The sequence below is a fragment of the Pyrus communis genome, chromosome 15 (genome assembly GCF_963583255.1).
Source record: "Pyrus communis chromosome 15, drPyrComm1.1, whole genome shotgun sequence".
In the NCBI taxonomy this organism is placed as follows: domain Eukaryota; kingdom Viridiplantae; phylum Streptophyta; class Magnoliopsida; order Rosales; family Rosaceae; genus Pyrus; species Pyrus communis.
This window is the reverse complement of record NC_084817.1, coordinates 2,989,242-3,006,478: the sequence shown is the minus strand read 5'-3', so window position 1 is coordinate 3,006,478 and position 17,237 is coordinate 2,989,242. Positions and strand designations below refer to the sequence as shown.

At 37.9% G+C, this 17,237-nt stretch overlaps 4 protein-coding genes across 4 annotated transcripts; 2 read left to right on the top strand and 2 right to left on the bottom strand.

Moving 5' to 3' along the window:
* Nucleotides 1-6,415: 6,415 nt before the first annotated feature.
* Nucleotides 6,416-7,296, bottom strand: LOC137716800 (VQ motif-containing protein 11-like). The gene has a single exon (XM_068456176.1). It carries the CDS (start codon nt 7,148-7,150, stop codon nt 6,605-6,607), a length of 546 nt encoding a protein of 181 aa, XP_068312277.1. The 5' UTR covers nt 7,151-7,296; the 3' UTR covers nt 6,416-6,604.
* A 2,489-nt stretch (nt 7,297-9,785) lies between these two features.
* Nucleotides 9,786-11,476, top strand: LOC137718541 (protein PHOTOSYSTEM I ASSEMBLY 2, chloroplastic-like). Its single transcript, XM_068458092.1, has 3 exons — nt 9,786-10,059; nt 10,991-11,140; nt 11,265-11,476. Exons 1-3 carry the CDS (start codon nt 9,832-9,834, stop codon nt 11,340-11,342), a joined length of 456 nt encoding a protein of 151 aa, XP_068314193.1. The 5' UTR covers nt 9,786-9,831; the 3' UTR covers nt 11,343-11,476.
* Nucleotides 11,477-11,692: 216 nt separating this feature from the next.
* On the bottom strand, nt 11,693-13,258 carry LOC137718540 (uncharacterized). Its single transcript, XM_068458091.1, has 4 exons — nt 12,949-13,258; nt 12,744-12,869; nt 12,187-12,226; nt 11,693-11,855 (listed from the first exon to the last, which is right to left on the bottom strand). Exons 1-4 carry the CDS (start codon nt 13,171-13,173, stop codon nt 11,791-11,793), a joined length of 456 nt encoding a protein of 151 aa, XP_068314192.1. The 5' UTR covers nt 13,174-13,258; the 3' UTR covers nt 11,693-11,790.
* Nucleotides 13,259-14,059: 801 nt separating this feature from the next.
* LOC137718137 (zinc finger CCCH domain-containing protein 22) lies at nt 14,060-16,708 on the top strand. Its single transcript, XM_068457640.1, has 4 exons — nt 14,060-14,200; nt 14,624-14,941; nt 15,203-15,263; nt 15,525-16,708. Exons 1-4 carry the CDS (start codon nt 14,075-14,077, stop codon nt 16,532-16,534), a joined length of 1,515 nt encoding a protein of 504 aa, XP_068313741.1. The 5' UTR covers nt 14,060-14,074; the 3' UTR covers nt 16,535-16,708.
* The last annotated feature ends 529 nt before the right edge of the window (nt 16,709-17,237 follow it).

Here is a 17,237-nt window from a genome sequence, read left to right as displayed (position 1 = left end):
GTTTTACAACGTTGTTAATCATTTTACTTTCAGTGTGTAGATTTTTTTTTTTGTGTTAGGCCTTTTAGTTTGAGTGAGTGTGACACTTGTATATAGAAATCACACAACCTGAGTGTGATATCTATAACACTACTACTATACTAGTGTAAGTTCAATATATTGGTATCACGTTGAGTTTTTTGGCATACTAAAAGAGTTCAATTCTTATATGAGTTCAATGTATTGATATCACTATTTTTTTTTTCAGCCTACTGTGGAAGGCCTTACACAATTGACAGGAAAATTATTACCTTAATGGGATGGACTTGTTCTTAAAGACCTAAAGGAAATACATGAGGAAAATGAGGGATATAAGAGTTGATGAGAGATGATGAGACCTGAGAAAGATGTTGAAGAATGTATAAGAAAAGGAATATAAAATTGAAAACTAAATTTAAAACTATTTTAAGTTGCTTTCACTTTCTACAGTTTGATTTCGTTCATGTATATATTTTTTTAATTTCTTCCCCTCTTTGACCTTTTTTCATCTCTGCATTCTTTCATAAATTTTATATATGTGTGTGTGTGTATATATATCTCCAAAAAAAAAAAAAAAAAAAAAAAAAAAAACTAAAAACGTAAATGGACCAAGATTTCATAGAGTATATCATACCCTCGATAATTGTCGTATATCTACAAAATTTAAACTTGGGACCTCCTTAACTAGAGATTGAATCCATTTAACCAAATTACCATAGGACTTAGATTAATGCAGGTGACGAATTATAAGTTTCTAAATCAGAATTTAGGGATTGAAATCTATCCTCAACAAGCATGCGAGGCTCTGAGGGATTAGACTGATAAGAGATCACACCAGCCTTCCTAGTGTAACACATTACCTAATTAGTGGATTGAGAGATCAACTTTGTACTTAGGCATGCTAATTGAGATGGCTTGCCTTATTTCAAAATAAATTTGGTAAGAAAGCCTTAATCTCAAATTTTCAACATGAAGTTTGTGACTAAGTACCTTCATGATAATTTACAAGTTTGAGATTAATTAGATTTTATACTTCTAGTTCATTATGCACTTTAACTAAGAATGCTATACAGTGCAACTCAGCTAAATTAGATCTTTCCCAAAGAAGATGTCAAAATGTACAAATCAGCACTAACAGTAAAAAAAAGACAACAACAATGCTTTTCAACTGAAAAGCCAAATCTAATGTGGCATGACATGAATCAACAACCCTTACCCTTGTTGCCAAAATTAACAGCAGCTTCAATTTTTTTTTTAAATTGATTATTAAATACATTTTATTAATCTTATTATTATTTTTGTTTTAAAACATTTATTATAATAGTTTAATGTAATAAAATAATAGTTTAATTTGACATATCAGGTGAAAAACAAAATTTTGAAAGATGTCAAAGTGCCACATAGGATGTCAAATTTAAATTTTCTATTTATAATTTGACATATCATTTGGAGATACTCTTATTTTAAAATTTGACATCTCTTTTGAAGATATCAAATTTTGTAAATTATTAGTTTCTGCGGTTTTAAAAAGTTTAGGAGAAGATTGGTTACTCTCACCACCAGTGTCAGCGCATACCAGCCCACAACCTCGAGCCAAAAGAACTTACGTGTGGTACTTAACTGTCAACTGTCACCAATATGGATTTACGTATGACTTTACTGATCGTGCACTAATGAGAACTACTGGCGGGGGGATTTGAACTTTTGTGGAGCGACACATAAAGCAGGGACCTTACCAACTAAGCCAATCCTTGTTGGCTAAATTATTAGTTTCTATAGAAGAATAACCAAGGACAAATCACTTTGGATGATCCAAGTTCCACACAATTATGCTTCCCCAATGATCAAAGTGGCAACAAGTTTGGTAAGCAATGACATAATTGTGTTTAGGCTTAAGGAAAAATGAAAAGAAAGTTTACTCTGTTCAAATTGATGTATAAGCATACGGTTCAATGTTCATGGCAACTCTCCCCCCTTATAATTTAGCAACCAATAGTAAATTGAGAGAGCAACCGGTGGCAATTGAAGGGTACCAAATTAATCCTTGATTTCCATCTTTGCTGGATTAAGAAGCTTTAACTTTTAGACATGAAGGAATAAGTGTGATATTGACAATCTAACGTTGCTCATATCTCCATCCCACACACATGACTTACTACACTCTTGTCTATTTTCAACCCCATATCCAAAGTATTAATCTTAGAGTTAGTTTAGAAGTGTTTTTAAGATAATTGAAAATGCTTTTAGAGAAATATTTTTGGGTTCCAAAAGTACTTGAGGTGCTTCCTGCAATAAGCGTCAGTTATATGCTTCTTGCATGAAACACTTTAAATACTTTTCCAAGATTCACTTGCATTTTTGCTAAAGATTGATATTAAAAACATTTTCGCCAAAAAAGCTTCCTCATGAGCCCTTAGTTTTTTTTAATTTTTCTTATTTACACTAATAACATGTATACTTACTTGAAACGCATTTCGGATTTATTATCAATTTATGATTATTATTATTTTTGCGGTGATTAACCTGTAGGTATTAAAAGTAGAGAATTGTTATTAGCACTCCAAAAATCTCATTTGACACTCTAAATGTGACATCCCACATCGCCCAGGGGAGTGATCCTTATATGTATATTCCCATCCCTACCTAGCACAAGGCCTTTTGGGAGTTCACTGGCTTCGGGTTCCATGGGAACTCCGAAGTTAAGCGAGTAGCGCGCGATAGCATTCCCAGAATAGGTGACCCATCAAGAAGTCCTCGTGTGAGTTCCCAGAAACAAAACCGTGAGGGCGTGGTCGGGGCCCAAAGCGGACAATATCGTGCTACGGTGGTGGAGTGGGTCCGGGAAGTGATCCGGCCAGGGCCGAGATGTGACAATTTGGTATCAAAGCCTAAACCTGGTCGTGGTGTGCCGACGAGGACGTCGGGCCCCTAAGGGGGATGGATTGTGACATCCCACATCGTCCAGGGGAATGATCCTTATATGTATATTGCCATCCCTACCTAGTACGAGGCCTTTTGGGAGCCCACTGGCTTCGGGTTCCATGGGAATTCCGAAGTTAAGCGAGTAGCGCACAAGAGCATTCCCATCGGGAAGTTCTCGTGTGAGTTCCCAGAAACAAAACCGTGAGGGTGTGCTGGGGGTTTCACTCCTTATATGTATATTCCCATCCTTACCTAATACGAGGCCTTTTAGGAGCTCATTAGCTTCGGGTTCCATGGGAACTCCGAAGTTAAGCGAGTAATGCACGAGAGCATTCCCAGGATGAGTGACCTATCAAGAAGTTCTCATGTGAGTTCCCAAAAATAAAACCGTGAAGGTGTGCTGGGGGCCCAAAGTGGACAATATCGTGCTACGATGGAGTCGAGCCCGGGAAGTGGTCCCGTCCAGGCCGGGATGTGACAATTTGGTATCAGAGCCTAACCCTGGTCGTGGTGTGCCAACGAGGACGTCAGGCCCCTAAGGGGGGTGGATTGTGACATCCCACATCGCCCAGGGGAGTGATCCTTATATGGATATTCTATCCCTACCTAGCACGAGGCCTTTTGGGAACTCACTGGCTTCGGGTTCCATGGGAACTCCGAAGTTAAGCGAGTAGCGCGCGAGAGCATTCCCAGGATGGGTGACCCATTGGGAAGTTCTCATGTGAGTTCCCAGAAACAAAACCGTGAGGGTGTGCTGGGGGCCCAAAGCGGACAATATCGTGCTACGGTGGAGTCGGGCCTGAGAAGTGGTCCCACCCAGGCGGGGATGTGACACCAAATTTTCTATAATTAGAAAGAAAAATACACTTGTGAGGAGTGTAAAATGAGATTTTTGGAGTGCTAATAATAATTCCCTAAAAGTATTCTAATTTTTAACTTTCTTTGTATGTATTGACAAATGCACAATAAAAAAAATTATGTCACAATTCCGTAATCTAATATTTGAAAAATCATGAAGTAAATTGATTAGGAGATCCAGTAGTCGATGTCCTTGCATGTTCTTCACTTCACCAATTAACATAATTCCTCTCATTTCAAGTTTCAAATAAGTAATATGTTACGCATACATCTTCCATTAACTAGTTCCAATGCAGCTTAGTTATATTAGCATAAGAAAATGTAGTTCCAATTTTTAATCGGGTAATGCTAAGGAAAATATTTATTTAAATTACATATTTTGTAAATTATATTACATGGTTGTTGATTATTGGATTATCACTTAAATGTTGGTTAATATGTTTATTTTTTATTGGTGACACATCAAATGATTTGCAAATTTGGTCTGTTTACGCTTAAAACTGGTGAGGCTAACACAGGTTGAATGGGTCAAGTGTTTGTCCTTGATGGACATGGGCTTTGCAAACAAATGATAATAGACACACAATTTAAGTGGTTTACACCTCAAAACTGACCACGTCTACTGAGTTTCTGATATAAATTGAGAACAAGGTTACAAGTAGCAGTCGGCTAGAATAGTACAATTTATCTCTCAAATCGTCCAACCCCTTGTAAAGGGTTATTGTCTTCCTTATATAGGCCATTTTTTGAGTCTTCAATCCTTTTACTCGAACCTATCACTTCCTTTGCATTTAATGCGCCGAAATGCACAAATTAGACCTACTAACTGTCTCTTATCTCTTTGGCCGACACGTGGCAACGAGGCAACTTTTGTGGAAGTACACTTGTGTTCTTTCTTGGGATGATGCTAATGAGCTCCTTGCTCGGTATCATGGGATTGGTGGGAGTTCGTACCTGAGCACCCTACTTGTTAGCCTTTATGTCCCTTCGTAAGCCTCTGTTACCTCGTATAGCCGCCACGTGGTTTAGAGTTGACGGCTGAGTAGGCCTGCCCTTTCTGCTCCTGGGACCCCATTTCTAAAAGTTGTCAGAAGCCACCTGACCACCTAGTGCTCGAAAAAAACTTTACGGAGAAGTGTTCAGCTTGATTGCTAACAAGACACTAAGAGGCAATGGGTTCCTTGAAGTGCTTGGCTTCACATTTTCATGTTCATTGGGCCTTGACTTTCCTTTGGATTTGTGTTCCTTTAGGCATGTTGAGGTCAAAAGGACCATATGTTAATATGGTCTAAAAAGTTGATCTACCTCGCATTATTGTTGCTAATTATATGAGGATTTATAGAAAGTTAGACAGGCTTATTATGGATTCATTGACAATTGAGCAAAAGAAACGACCTAATTTCATGAGAAAAGAAAGTGGACAATGATTCATTGACCACTTGGTTTATGACTTGTGAGAGAGAATCTAATCATCAACAAGAAGGTTCTCTTAGAAAAATGCATGTGAAAGGAAACAGAAACTGTCTGAAACCCAATCAAAATGGCAAAAACGTACAAGCATGAAAGATTATGTGAGATAGAGAAATAGGTAGCAGACAAGAATGTGAAAACTCCCAATCATTTTAGACCTTGACAAAATTCAATATCAATATCACTACTACATGTTCTAGTCTAATACCGCGTCTAATTTGACAAAAACCTCCGGAAAGTTGTAGGTTAAACGTGTAAATTGTAGTTGATATAAACTTAGATAAGTTGGTTAAAGCAATGTTTTTTACTTTGAACTTAAGTTTGAATTTTTTTTGTCAATATTTTAAATGAATTTAATGTAGAATATCGTGTGTGTGTGTGTATAGATCAGTTATACTTATAGTTTAATATGATTGTGTTAAAAACTATCACGAAATTCTGTTTTGCTCTACGATTTAAGTAATAATTATGTGTCTTTCTTGAGCAATTTTTTTTCAACTCAACTTTCATTTACTTGTACTATTTTATTGGTCAATTTACTTCTACTTTTCATAAAACGAGATTCTAGCAAAATTAAAGCAACCAGAAACAATGATTGAGTGGTGTTGGTCTTAATCGCGGTCCACAAGTACACCAAAAGAGGCGTGTTCATGTGAACTGAAGAAATCATGCATTGGTCGGTTTCGTACCCTAAACCTACCAAACTAGCCCCCGGCGGGAAATGATCACCACCGTTGAGTATCCCGTTCCCAGGCATCGGACGGCCATGATTACTAAAGCTCGAAGTTTTGCTTCGTTAAGTGGCAATGATTAGGGTTGGATTTCGTTTTTATAAACTATTATAAAAATAAAATTCGTTTTTATAAACTATTATAAAAATAAAATGGGTCTGCATCATTACAATTTTTTTTACGGATTATGTGATTGATCAGTTTATAATATTTACCAAGTAGCATATTTCGTTGCACCAATCCTGTAGTAGACTAGTAACGAGTGAAAAAATAAAGTAGAATCAAAGAACAAAAATTAACATGCGTGTGAAAAAAATGACTAACATAAATGATTTCCTAATAATAACTGATGACTTAGTAAATAAAATCGATATATAATTTGTCATAATTTCAGTTGACAGTCACAGCTCGTCTATATATCAAACAAAAAATAATTAAAAGCCAAAAACTTCATTCAACCTCGCATGCACGACGAACAGAAAAGTCTCACACACATATATGATAATATTTGGTATTACAAATTCCAAAAAAATCAAGTGAAGGAAGAAAATACATATATATTTTGGTCAACAGAAATTTGATATGTAAGCTTAATTGCTTAATATTTAGGGGGACTGTAGAGACTTGTGATCATTATTACTGGGTGAACTCAGCGGAAACAGGGGTAGCAACTCGGGCGGGCCGGCCCCTCTGGGAGTACTGAGCGGCGAAGGGTGCAAATAAAACCCCTTCTCCGCAATTGCCTTCTCCTCCTCGGCCACCGCTGCTGGAGACGACGGCGACTCGGAACCAGAACTCGGGAATGAAAACGACTCGAACCCGAGTGGGGTGACGGGACTCGGAATCGGCTGAGAGCCATGTAGGGTTGCGAGACTGAGCTTAATCTCGAGTTTGCTCATGGTGTGTCTTCGCTCTTGCAGCTTGAACGGTGACCGGCGAGGGCCGGTGGGGTCACCGGGACTTGTGGGAGCTTTAGGGTAGTGCCTTGCTGGGTGTGTGATGGGGAGCTTTTCCGAGTCGCCGGATAAGCCTGTCAGCTTCTGGACGAGGTCTCTGAAGTTGTTTGTGTCTGCCTGAACAAAGGTCGTGGGTGGCGATGTTGGCGAGCAGAGGTTGCTGTTGCTTTGTTGTGAGTGATGATGTCTTTCCATTTTTAGAGAGAGAGAGAGAGAGAGAGAGAGAGAGAGATTAGTAAAGAGAAGTAATGTAATTCATGGGTTTTGCTTTGTTGGGAGTTTGGGAGAGAGGGGAGGAGCGTGTGATATGGATGGAGAGAGTAGAGTTTAAAAGAGGAGGATCTTTATAATGGTGACTTTGGGTTTGGGGTGTAGGGGACTTTTCATACTACTATTGGCCTATTGGGTGAATGTCGTTAATTATGGGGATAGTTTAACCATTTCGTACATATTATTTTATATCATAATTTTCGCACTCTTTTCTCATTAACCATTCAATTCAAATACGAAAAATCAGCAAGCGGCCTTTTACTACAGTTGGGAAATGAGTTGAGCTCTTGTATGATAATGTGGGTTCGAACTTCGTCGGTGATTAATCTAATATCAAATTTAACAAAATCTATCATTTGACCAAAAAAAAAAAAAAAAAAACGAAAAATCGAAAAAAGATGTGCAAAAGTGACTTCCTCAAAAAAAATTGTGAAAACCCTAGACGTTGTTATTTGTACTATCTTTTTACGTCTCACATTTGTTAGAATGATAATGCATCGGATCGGATCATCATTTGAAGGAAAAACTTGTATGCAACGTGTTCTAAACCCTCTAATTCTTACCTCAAGCATAATCTACTGTGTGAGACCAAGGAGCTAGGAACGAAAGAAAGGATAATGTTAGGAAGATCAAAATTTTAAATCAAATTTGCAAATTAAATGATGTGTCACCAATAGAAAATACACATTAATCAATACTTAAGTAATAATCCAATCATCAACATTTACATCATTTGGTTTACAAAAATTTAGTTTAAAAATTTGATCTCCCTAGTACTATCCGAAAGAAAAAGTAAATTAACTTGCAGCTTGTTGCAATATTGACACAGGATTCATTGGCTGAGTCATGGTGTGGTGAAACTTTAGGTTACTAAATTATGGGTTTTGCCTGGATTGCCTTTATGTTCACACCGCTGGTTTGGAATATTCAATCAAACACGCATACACACAAAAGAAGGGAAATAAATAAAGGGGAGGTTGGAGCCAAGGAGGAAAGCAGACACAGTAGGTTAGACTTATCTCTTGCTATGACAATGAAACTACATTGATGTCAAAGTCTTGAAAATTGCTTACCACCATTTGCATCCTAAATATCAATTAGCCTTACAAAGGATGTGGTCTTTGTAATTTCAGTAGGTGGGACGACTTGCTTTACACAACTTTTGACGCATATTTATGTTGAGTTTACTTTGTAATATATTTTAATGATTCGAATCGTCTATTTTTTATAACATCATTCATGCATCATCCTTGTAAAATTAGACAAATCCAAAACCATAAAAACATTTATTTCTAGTGAAGAAATAGATGAATACGGTTCTACAAAGAAACCATCAACACTTACTAATCCAACAATTATATGGTTTATGGTTTTAGATTTGGTAGACATAATTTTTGAGAGAATACCTAAAAGATAGACCATTCGGATAGTTGAAATACATTACGAAATGGCTCCAACAAAAGACATGCATTAAAAATTGTGTAGACAAATGGTGTCACATATCCATCCATATATATATACATAGCATTTAAGGACTTTGGCATATCCTCTTACACAGGATGCACATTATAAGCATTTTCTTGGTACTTCTCCATCTTAATCTTCAATGTCAATGACATCACAAATAGAGATAGATACCAATATGTGTCGTCTAAAGTTTTAAATTAGGCCAACGACGCAATTCGTAAGGTTGGATTCCAAATTATATTGATAATTTTGTTTGATTAGACAAGGGAACGCGAATCATATTCTTTCTCAATGTACGCATGAAATGGTTCCCAAAAAAACGGCACAGAAAATAAGTAAAACATATTATTGTGTTTGCCGATACACACATAATTAATTTGTTTTTGTTTATTGGCTAGTATTAGGCAACAACTTTGAATCCACAAGAAAAAAAAAGTGGAAAAATATAATCCAGGTTCAAATATTTATTCAAGAAAACCCTCATTCCTTTCATACAAGTGTTATTGATCCTTTCATACGAATGATATTCAACGCAATAGCAAATGCTCTTAATCACTTTGTAATTAGATATTTAGTATAATTACTATCAGAAAGAAGAAGATTGAGATTAATAAAGAAACCATAGATATAACAATTGAAAAGAGAACATGTTAATGAGTTAAGAATCAGATCATAACAGTTTCATAGTACAATTATCTCCGATCTAGGCAATAAAAACACATTAATTAATATATCGATAATATTTGATATTAAAAAAAATTAATTGCAGCATGATTTGAAAAAAGAAAAACAATATATATGAGACTGACTACGATACATGTATTTATTAATATATATATATATATATATATATATTGTGAAATAATCTATGTACTAAGTAAATACATGTGCCGTAATCAAATTAAGTTCGAAAACGTAAATTTGATTACGACCCATTCTAAATACGGGTTCAAAGTCCACACACCAACTCAAGAAAGTGGGCTGCACACCTTGTTTCATAAAAAAAAGGAGGGAAAATTTTGGTTAGTTTTGGTCCACAATAAAACGGTTAAAAACACCGCCACGTAAACAAAAGCAAAATCAAAATTCTCTCTCTCTCTCTCTCTAGATTCCCGAACTTGAAGAAGAAGACGAGTAAAATGGCGAGCTCTGTGTCCTGCAGGCCGTCGATTGTGGCCAGACCGATTCCAAACGACGGTTTTGTGTCGTCTTCGGGAGCTCTAAATCGTGCCGGGGCTGTTGTACCTTACGGTACAAGCACGAGGGCCCTCCGAAGGGTTTGCGGCGTGCGAGCTTCAGCTGTGGATTCGTATGAAGGTTCATCTAATTTCGCTAATCGCATGGAAAAAGCATGGTTAATCTCTAAGGTAATTCTTATTAACTGAGTTAATCTCTATGGTAATTCGAATCTGATTGATTGTCTTTGATTTTATTTAGAATATGATATTTTATGAATTTGGATTGAAATTCAATAACTAAGGTCTCGCCCAAAACCCTAATGGAGTGAAAATTTTGGATTGCACTTGATGAAATGTAGGTTATACACTTTTTTCTTTGTTTTATAGCTTAATTCTCGTTTGATTTACTCAATCCAACGACCATGAAAAAAGAGAAGGGAAAAAAAAAAAAAAAAAAACGAGTGCGGATATCATTTAAGATGAATTTTAGCTGTTTTTGGTGCAATGGAAGGATAATATATGGGTAGAATTTGGTTTGGTTTACGAGAAGGTACTGTCGCAAATTATAACCGAAATACTCGTTGCCTGCATGAGATTGTATTGAAAGATGGATGTTTATTTATCTGGTAGGCCTAATTGGATTATTAGTTCTCGTGGTCATAAAATAGTTCAAAAATAGCTCCTATGGCAAAAACATTTTTATACCTTGTTGTGAAGTCCGTTAAGATTTGGGTCCAAAATTAAAAGTTCTGTCAACTCTCCGTTAATTGTTACCACATAAGCCATCCCGTTAATTGTTATCAACTTAAATCCTAACGGACTTCACCACGGGTTTAAATCCCAATTGGCTATCTTCCGACTACCTATTTTCAGCTTAAATCCTAGTGACTTTAGCATGGGTTTAAATCCTAATTGGCTATCTTCCGATTACCTTATCACCACGGATGACAGGACTACTAATCCAATTAGGCCTTATCTGGTATTATGTGGTTAGTGAATGTGGAAGATTGCATTATGAAGGGTTGATGCGCGCAGATTAGAGTTCGACATCCTTGGACCATCCACACAAACACAAATCCATTGTTTGTTGTCTAAATCTTCGATGTTTCGCTACTTGCAGCAACCAAGGCCTATTGCTTGTTCTTCTTGCAACTCAAATGGTCATATCGAATGCAAATGGTGTGCCGGAACAGGCTTCTTTATTCTCGGCGATAACATGCTCTGCCAAGTCTCTTCGAAAAGTACAATTTGTGTTATTTGTACCGGAAAGGTAAGTCAAATCTTCACGGAGCCTGTTCGTGATTCTTGCTATCGTCTTCAATTTCCGATATGCATTTGCATTTTCTGCTATAAATAGTGTATAACAAAAACCCGGCTATCTCGTTTTCCTCCAGGGATCAATGCGATGTTCTGACTGTAAAGGAACAGGCTTTCGTGCCAAGTGGTTAGGACAGCCTCCTGTTTCCAAGTAGCAGCTTTGCTTGAAAGAGATCCCTGCTCTTGGAAAGCTTCAATCGTCAAAGCCGCTAACAAATTGTAGGAACATCTTATTCATGTTGTAACAATTCTTCTTCATTCAAGTTATGAAAGTTACATAATTCTTTTAAACATCACCCTTTACCAGTTTACCTTATTCATCTTAGTTTCCGGAATGTAAAACTGTCATTGCCTCCATCAGTTGCACGAAGTTTTGCATGTCCTCATCGATTCTGTGTATAATACTGACTACCTATGCAACATCAGGTATTAACGCAAAATCTTCTCATGTACAAGAGAACACATCCGGAACAGATTGATTTCGAGATGGTATTTTTGAAAGAAATGAAAACAAGTTCTTTTCTATACTTCCAATAAAATGTATGTTCAAAGCAAATGTAATCAGAATAGACATGAACAAATAACCTCACTGAAGAAGTTGCCTTAGACTATAGCCGAAAAGAGTAACTGGTTGATATCCTCCGAATCAGAATCCCGGTTCTCATCCCCTGCTGCACCAACAACGCTTTATTAAGATACGTTCTAAAACTCTATACAACTCTATGTCAATGAAAGGCATTCATTTCTCAAGATTTTGCATCTCTCCAAAAACAATGTTTCACTGCAAGAGCAAGGCAACTACCAACATTGACAAATCCATAGTTAATGAAAAAGTTGAACACGCTGTGGAGAATTCCTTCTGTTCCTTATTCTACAGAAACAAATAGGACCAATTTTGATACCCCGTCCCTAATTACTGACTGAGTACTGATATTTACACCCAGCGGCATCATCAATTTCCTCCCAACAGTAATTACAGCGTTCACGGTAAGAAGTTACCTGTTTTTGATCTGACTTGAACCGTCCACTCATCAATGACCTGCATAAGAGATCAATATGGTCATAAATTTATGTTTTAAGTATGAGACCAAAAAATGTAAGAAAGGTGAAGTGACTGGATCCTGAATGTAGCAAGGCATAGTTCTGCTACAAAGCTACCCGCAGAATATGTTCCCACGGGCATATAATTGGAAGCATTGCCGAGCCATAGATTAATCTTGGATGCTGCTGGAAATGGTGCAAACACTCGAAACACCATCTGGAAAACTAGACAACCGTTCATGTAGGTATTGCCAACAACAGCAAACAACACAAATACTGTAATCACAGATTACAACAATCCACAATTCTATTTCCATAGCAAAGGGTAAAAAACCGTATTCTCAGCTTTGATTTCTTGGAAATTAAACACAGTATTCACCAGCATTCCAGCATAGAAATCACGTAAAGTGTAATGACCGATTCACGAAATTTCGATCCACTCTAACTATCAATCTATATGTGCTAGCTCCAATATTTTCATTTATGAAAATGAAATGTACCCAAAAGAAATTAACCTGATTGAAGTTAGCAAAGGCAGAATCATCCGAATCAGCGTCGGCGAAAATTCCCATCGATGCCTCCATCCGCTGCAATTGGTTTCTATTCCCAACCAGAGTAGTCCTAGCCTTATCAATCAAATCCTTCAAAACCCAAAACCCAAAAATCAAAATTAAAAACTAAAGCTTCCCAATTTTATCTGAAAAAAAAATTGAAAATCACCTGTTTGGCCGAAAGAAGCTCGCGGCACTGATCTTCCAAAGTCGACAATTCTTCTTGAATCTTCTTTATCCTCGAAACCAGCTTCATTGGGTTCGCATTATCTGGGTAGATTTGCTGGAACTCCCTCTCGAGCCGGTGCTGAACCACCGTCAGATCGTGGTTCGCCTTCGTCAGCAGCTTCACCAAGCCGTCCGTCGCTTCGTGATGCTCGCTTACGTGTCCCATTTTCTCAGAGCTTCACTTTCTCTCTCCTAGGGTTTTCTGTTCACTGTGTAGCAATGGGAAACCAATTTACCCGCGCCAACCGACTCTGAGCTTTGCTTCGCGGGTTTGAATTTGAAGTTCTCGGAGAAAAGGGCCCAATTTCACCTCATTATGGCCCATTACAAAATAACTGTACATTAGGCCCAATTTTAGGTTTTGTACTGTTTTTTGTATCAAACGATGAACGTTTTTAAGCCACGAAGTATCAAACTCATTACAAACGTATACCACTTTACGGGGTGTTGAATTTGAGGTTAGGGAGAAGGTGGACGACTTTCTCATTGAGGTGGGATCCACATATAAGAGGCTTCTGTAGAGCTTACTTGTATTAAGAGAAATTCTGAAGTTCGGCATTCATGCTACGTGTTCGTGCGGACACAATACACAAAAACATCACATACACCACCCTTAGGAGAAATTTTATACTGTATAACAAATATGGTCCGATACATCAAGTGTCATAATACAATTAGTTGAGAATTTTTTTTTTTAAAATTTCTAACCATTTGCACTATTACAATTAGTGTACTGGGCGGTATGTTCCGCACAACGAAAAATCTCTCCGTCCCAACTTTGACCTCGTTTTCCTCTTGTCAACCCCAATCTGGTTTCCCTACTCAAGAACTTCTCTCGTGTCTCTTGTGAGTTGTCGAATGCGTCAGCCCTGTGTCGGAGTAAGGAGACCGAGTCCGAGATAGTTGGGCTCAATGGGCCCAAGGGGTGCAAAAATACTCTACTTGGGCTTAATTCCAAATATATGTACTGTTGGCCCATTCGAAGAGCCCGAGTTCTTTTTCAGTTTTTATACCGACACGGGTTTCACCGTTGGAGAAAGAGTAAGCGCGTGCGGAACAACACAGCCATGGCAGACGAGGAAGAGAGGGTTCTGGAGAACCTACTGGAGCTTCAATTGCAAGAGCAAAGAGAATCTCTCTCTACCATTAACGATGCTTTAGCCTCCGAGCCCAAAAATACCGAGCTTCTTGCGGTACATCATCTCTTACTTTACAGTCTAACTTTCTGTTTGGTTACCGAGAAAATCCACGAAAGAAAGTGTTGATAATGCTAGGTTTTACGATTCATTTGGCGGAGTACGATTTTGTGATAAAATCCAGCGGAGCGCTGATGATAAACGTGTAAAGCCTTCAATTTGTACAATATTATTGGCAAATTTGTCTAAATTCCGTTAATAATTGTTACGTACATTATTTTGTTATTGATATGGATCAGATTGATAGGATTTTGTAGTTGAAATTAGCTTAAATGATATGAATTTAGAAATGTGAATGATCGAGCTCTTAGCTCTGCAAGTTAATGCTGTACTAGGAAGATAAGTTTTTAGGTCATTTAATCGAAATCGAAATCTAGGTTGGTTTTTGAAAACCATATATTGGGGGTTTTGTTTTCGCAGCTTCACGAGGAGATTGTTCAGGCGATTAAAGATGCCGAGGAAGGACTGCTGAACCTGAAACGGGCACGGTTATTACGAGAAGCTGATTTAGTGTTAGATGGTTCTGCTCATGTTGATGAGGGTGTTAAGGTGGAGACTATTGATCTAACAGAAACAGATGTTGAGCCAGAGCCGCTGGAGGACCCGAGTTACCCTGTTGGGTCGAAATGTAGGTTCCGTCACACTGATGGACGTTGGTATAATGGTCAGGTTATCGGATTGGAGGGTTCGGATTCTGCAAAGATTTCTTTCCTCACTCCTACATCCGAGAATATGATGGTGCGTACATTTTGCTGGTCCGCTTTTTATCTTGTGAATTTTTCCTTTTCGTTTCTATAGCGTTTTTCTTAATGATTTGGGAGAGGACATGCTACCGTGAGTATAAACTTTAATTTTAACCAAATCAACAAGGTTACAAATATAAAGCCCAACATTTGATTTAAGGTTGAACCTGATGGAGATGGTTTGTCACTTCAAAGTCAATAAGCTAAGGCTATATAAACCACTTAAAAATACTAATGCCGAACCATCAAAATGCAGATTTGCAAGTTCTTTCTCCAACAACGATGTCGATTTGGTACCAACTGCCGCTTATCACATGGTATGTTGTTATCTATTGACAGATAACTTGTCTATGGTCCCACTGATGCCATGTTTGCATTGTTATTAGCCTCTGGAACAATGCGTGGTATGAGATATTGGTGGTCATAGGTTCATAGCCAGGCTATATTTTAGATTGGTAGCCGTACCTAGCGGGGCTTCAGAAGTTAAATTACCCTTTTCCTTTATGCTTCATAGAACTGCTTATGCTTTTTGGAACGAGTTCAGAATCTCCATGCTTACACATTTCCCATGCATGCAGGAGTTGATGTTCCACTTTCCTCACTGAGAAAGTATATCCCGACAATATGGGAGCAGTCACTGGTCGGGTCTAATATTTGGGCAGTATCAGATAGTAAAACTGGTGTGTGGAGGGAAGCTGAACTTGAATCATGGGACGGTGCACTTGGGGTTGGAAAAGTTGTATTCCGAGATGATGGAAGCTCTGCAGATCTTGGGGAGGATGCTATAACATTGTCCGAGTATGCTCAGATGAGTGGTGAAGAAGAAAGTGATTCAAGCTCTGACCAATCTGATTCTAGTGACTGTGAAGACGAAACCCCGCAGGGTTTAGGATTTCTTGAAAGCACAATCCTCCAGAGGGGTATCCAGACAGAAACTGCCATATTTGCAAAGTGGGAGAACCACACCCGGGGCATAGCGTCCAGGATGATGGCCAACATGGGTTACCTTGAAGGAACTGGTCTAGGTGCATCTGGCCAGGGAATTATAGATCCCATCTCCGTGAAGGTCCTTCCGCCAAAGCAATCTCTTGATCATGCTGTCAAAACCCGTGAAGGCGAAGAGAGTAAAGAGAGCAAAGAGAGCAAAGAGAATCAAGGAAAGAAGCGTAGCAGGGGTGGTAAGAGGAAGCGTGAAAAGAAGTTTGCAGCACTGGCAAGAGCAGCAAAAGAAGAAGAGGAATCAACACCAGATGTCTTTAGTCTTATTAATAGCCAACTTGCAAAGCACGGTGAAGCTTTGAATGGTAAATCAGCGAAGAAGCAGCAGAGCAATGGATCAGGGGAGGGAAAGAAAGTTGATAGGCGGGCTTTGGTTGCTTACGATGATGAAGTGAAGGACTTGAAGGCGCGAGTTGGGAAGCTTGAAGAAATGGCAATTAGAAACAAAAATGAGAAGGTGGTTTATGATGCTGCGATGAGGAAATTGACGGAGACTCGCAAAGCTTTGGCACAGGCAGAGGCCGCTCAAGCGTCTGCGTCGAATGCGGTTGTCAGTAAAGAAAAAGAGAAGAGATGGCTTAAATTTTAGGCTTGGTAGTTGGTATTATCATGCGCATCATTTGTAAGCGTATACAGTATGCTGAACTTTATTTTACTTCGAAAATTTCATAGGTGTAGGATTCGTTTTTACCCCTTGGATTGTTGTACATGCATTGATCTCCTTTCCCCCCAGATTAACAATGTTATTAAAATCTCAATGCTATTAGTTTTGTTTCGTCAAATTAAAAGCGCTTTTGACTATTTTAAAAGCACTTCTCAAAAGAGTCCGGCTTTTTAGAAAATGTTTCTCTATAAAGCACTTATGCAAGTGAGAGCTTTTATCATGGACTTTCAAAAAAGCACATGTTATTTGCTTTCCTCAAATGACATAAGTTTTTAACCTTTCATGACAAATATTACCATAAGCGTTTTGACCATTTGAAAACACCTTCAGTCATTTCAAAAGTCGTTTATCAGTTCATTCGAAAAGCTTTTCATCAGTGTGTTTCTCCAAAAAAAAGAATATTTCAAAATATTTTTCAAATGAAAATGCTTTTCATCTAAAAGTGCTTTTAATTATTTTACAAACACAATAAAAAAAAAAACTTTTGATTATCTAAAAACACTTTTCACAAGTAGCGTTTTATATGGAAGAGGATTCGGTCCAAATCTCTTCTATCAAAGGCCTAGGATTAAGTGATTCGGACCGTTGAAATTTGATCTAACGGCTACAATTATTATAATTTTAGAAA

What these genes read in the sequence shown, in the direction of transcription:
- LOC137718540 (XM_068458091.1), bottom strand. Translation starts at nt 13,173, where the DNA reads ATGGGACACGTAAGCGAGCATCACGAAGCGACGGACGGCTTGGTGAAG. An exon ending in AGCTTCTTTCGGCCAAACAG is followed by an intron (nt 12,870 to 12,948) that starts GTGATTTTCAAT and finishes TGGGTTTTGAAG; the next exon opens with GATTTGATTGATAAGGCTAG. An exon ending in TCAAGTCAGATCAAAAACAG is followed by an intron (nt 11,856 to 12,186) that starts GTAACTTCTTAC and finishes TTGGTGCAGCAG; the next exon opens with GGGATGAGAACCGGGATTCT.
- LOC137718137 (XM_068457640.1), top strand. Translation starts at nt 14,075, where the DNA reads ATGGCAGACGAGGAAGAGAGGGTTCTGGAGAACCTACTGGAGCTTCAA. An exon ending in AAAATACCGAGCTTCTTGCG is followed by an intron (nt 14,201 to 14,623) that starts GTACATCATCTC and finishes TTGTTTTCGCAG; the next exon opens with CTTCACGAGGAGATTGTTCA. An exon ending in CAACTGCCGCTTATCACATG is followed by an intron (nt 15,264 to 15,524) that starts GTATGTTGTTAT and finishes CCATGCATGCAG; the next exon opens with GAGTTGATGTTCCACTTTCC.
- LOC137716800 (XM_068456176.1), bottom strand. Translation starts at nt 7,150, where the DNA reads ATGGAAAGACATCATCACTCACAACAAAGCAACAGCAACCTCTGCTCG.
- LOC137718541 (XM_068458092.1), top strand. Translation starts at nt 9,832, where the DNA reads ATGGCGAGCTCTGTGTCCTGCAGGCCGTCGATTGTGGCCAGACCGATT. An exon ending in AAGCATGGTTAATCTCTAAG is followed by an intron (nt 10,060 to 10,990) that starts GTAATTCTTATT and finishes CGCTACTTGCAG; the next exon opens with CAACCAAGGCCTATTGCTTG. An exon ending in GTGTTATTTGTACCGGAAAG is followed by an intron (nt 11,141 to 11,264) that starts GTAAGTCAAATC and finishes GTTTTCCTCCAG; the next exon opens with GGATCAATGCGATGTTCTGA.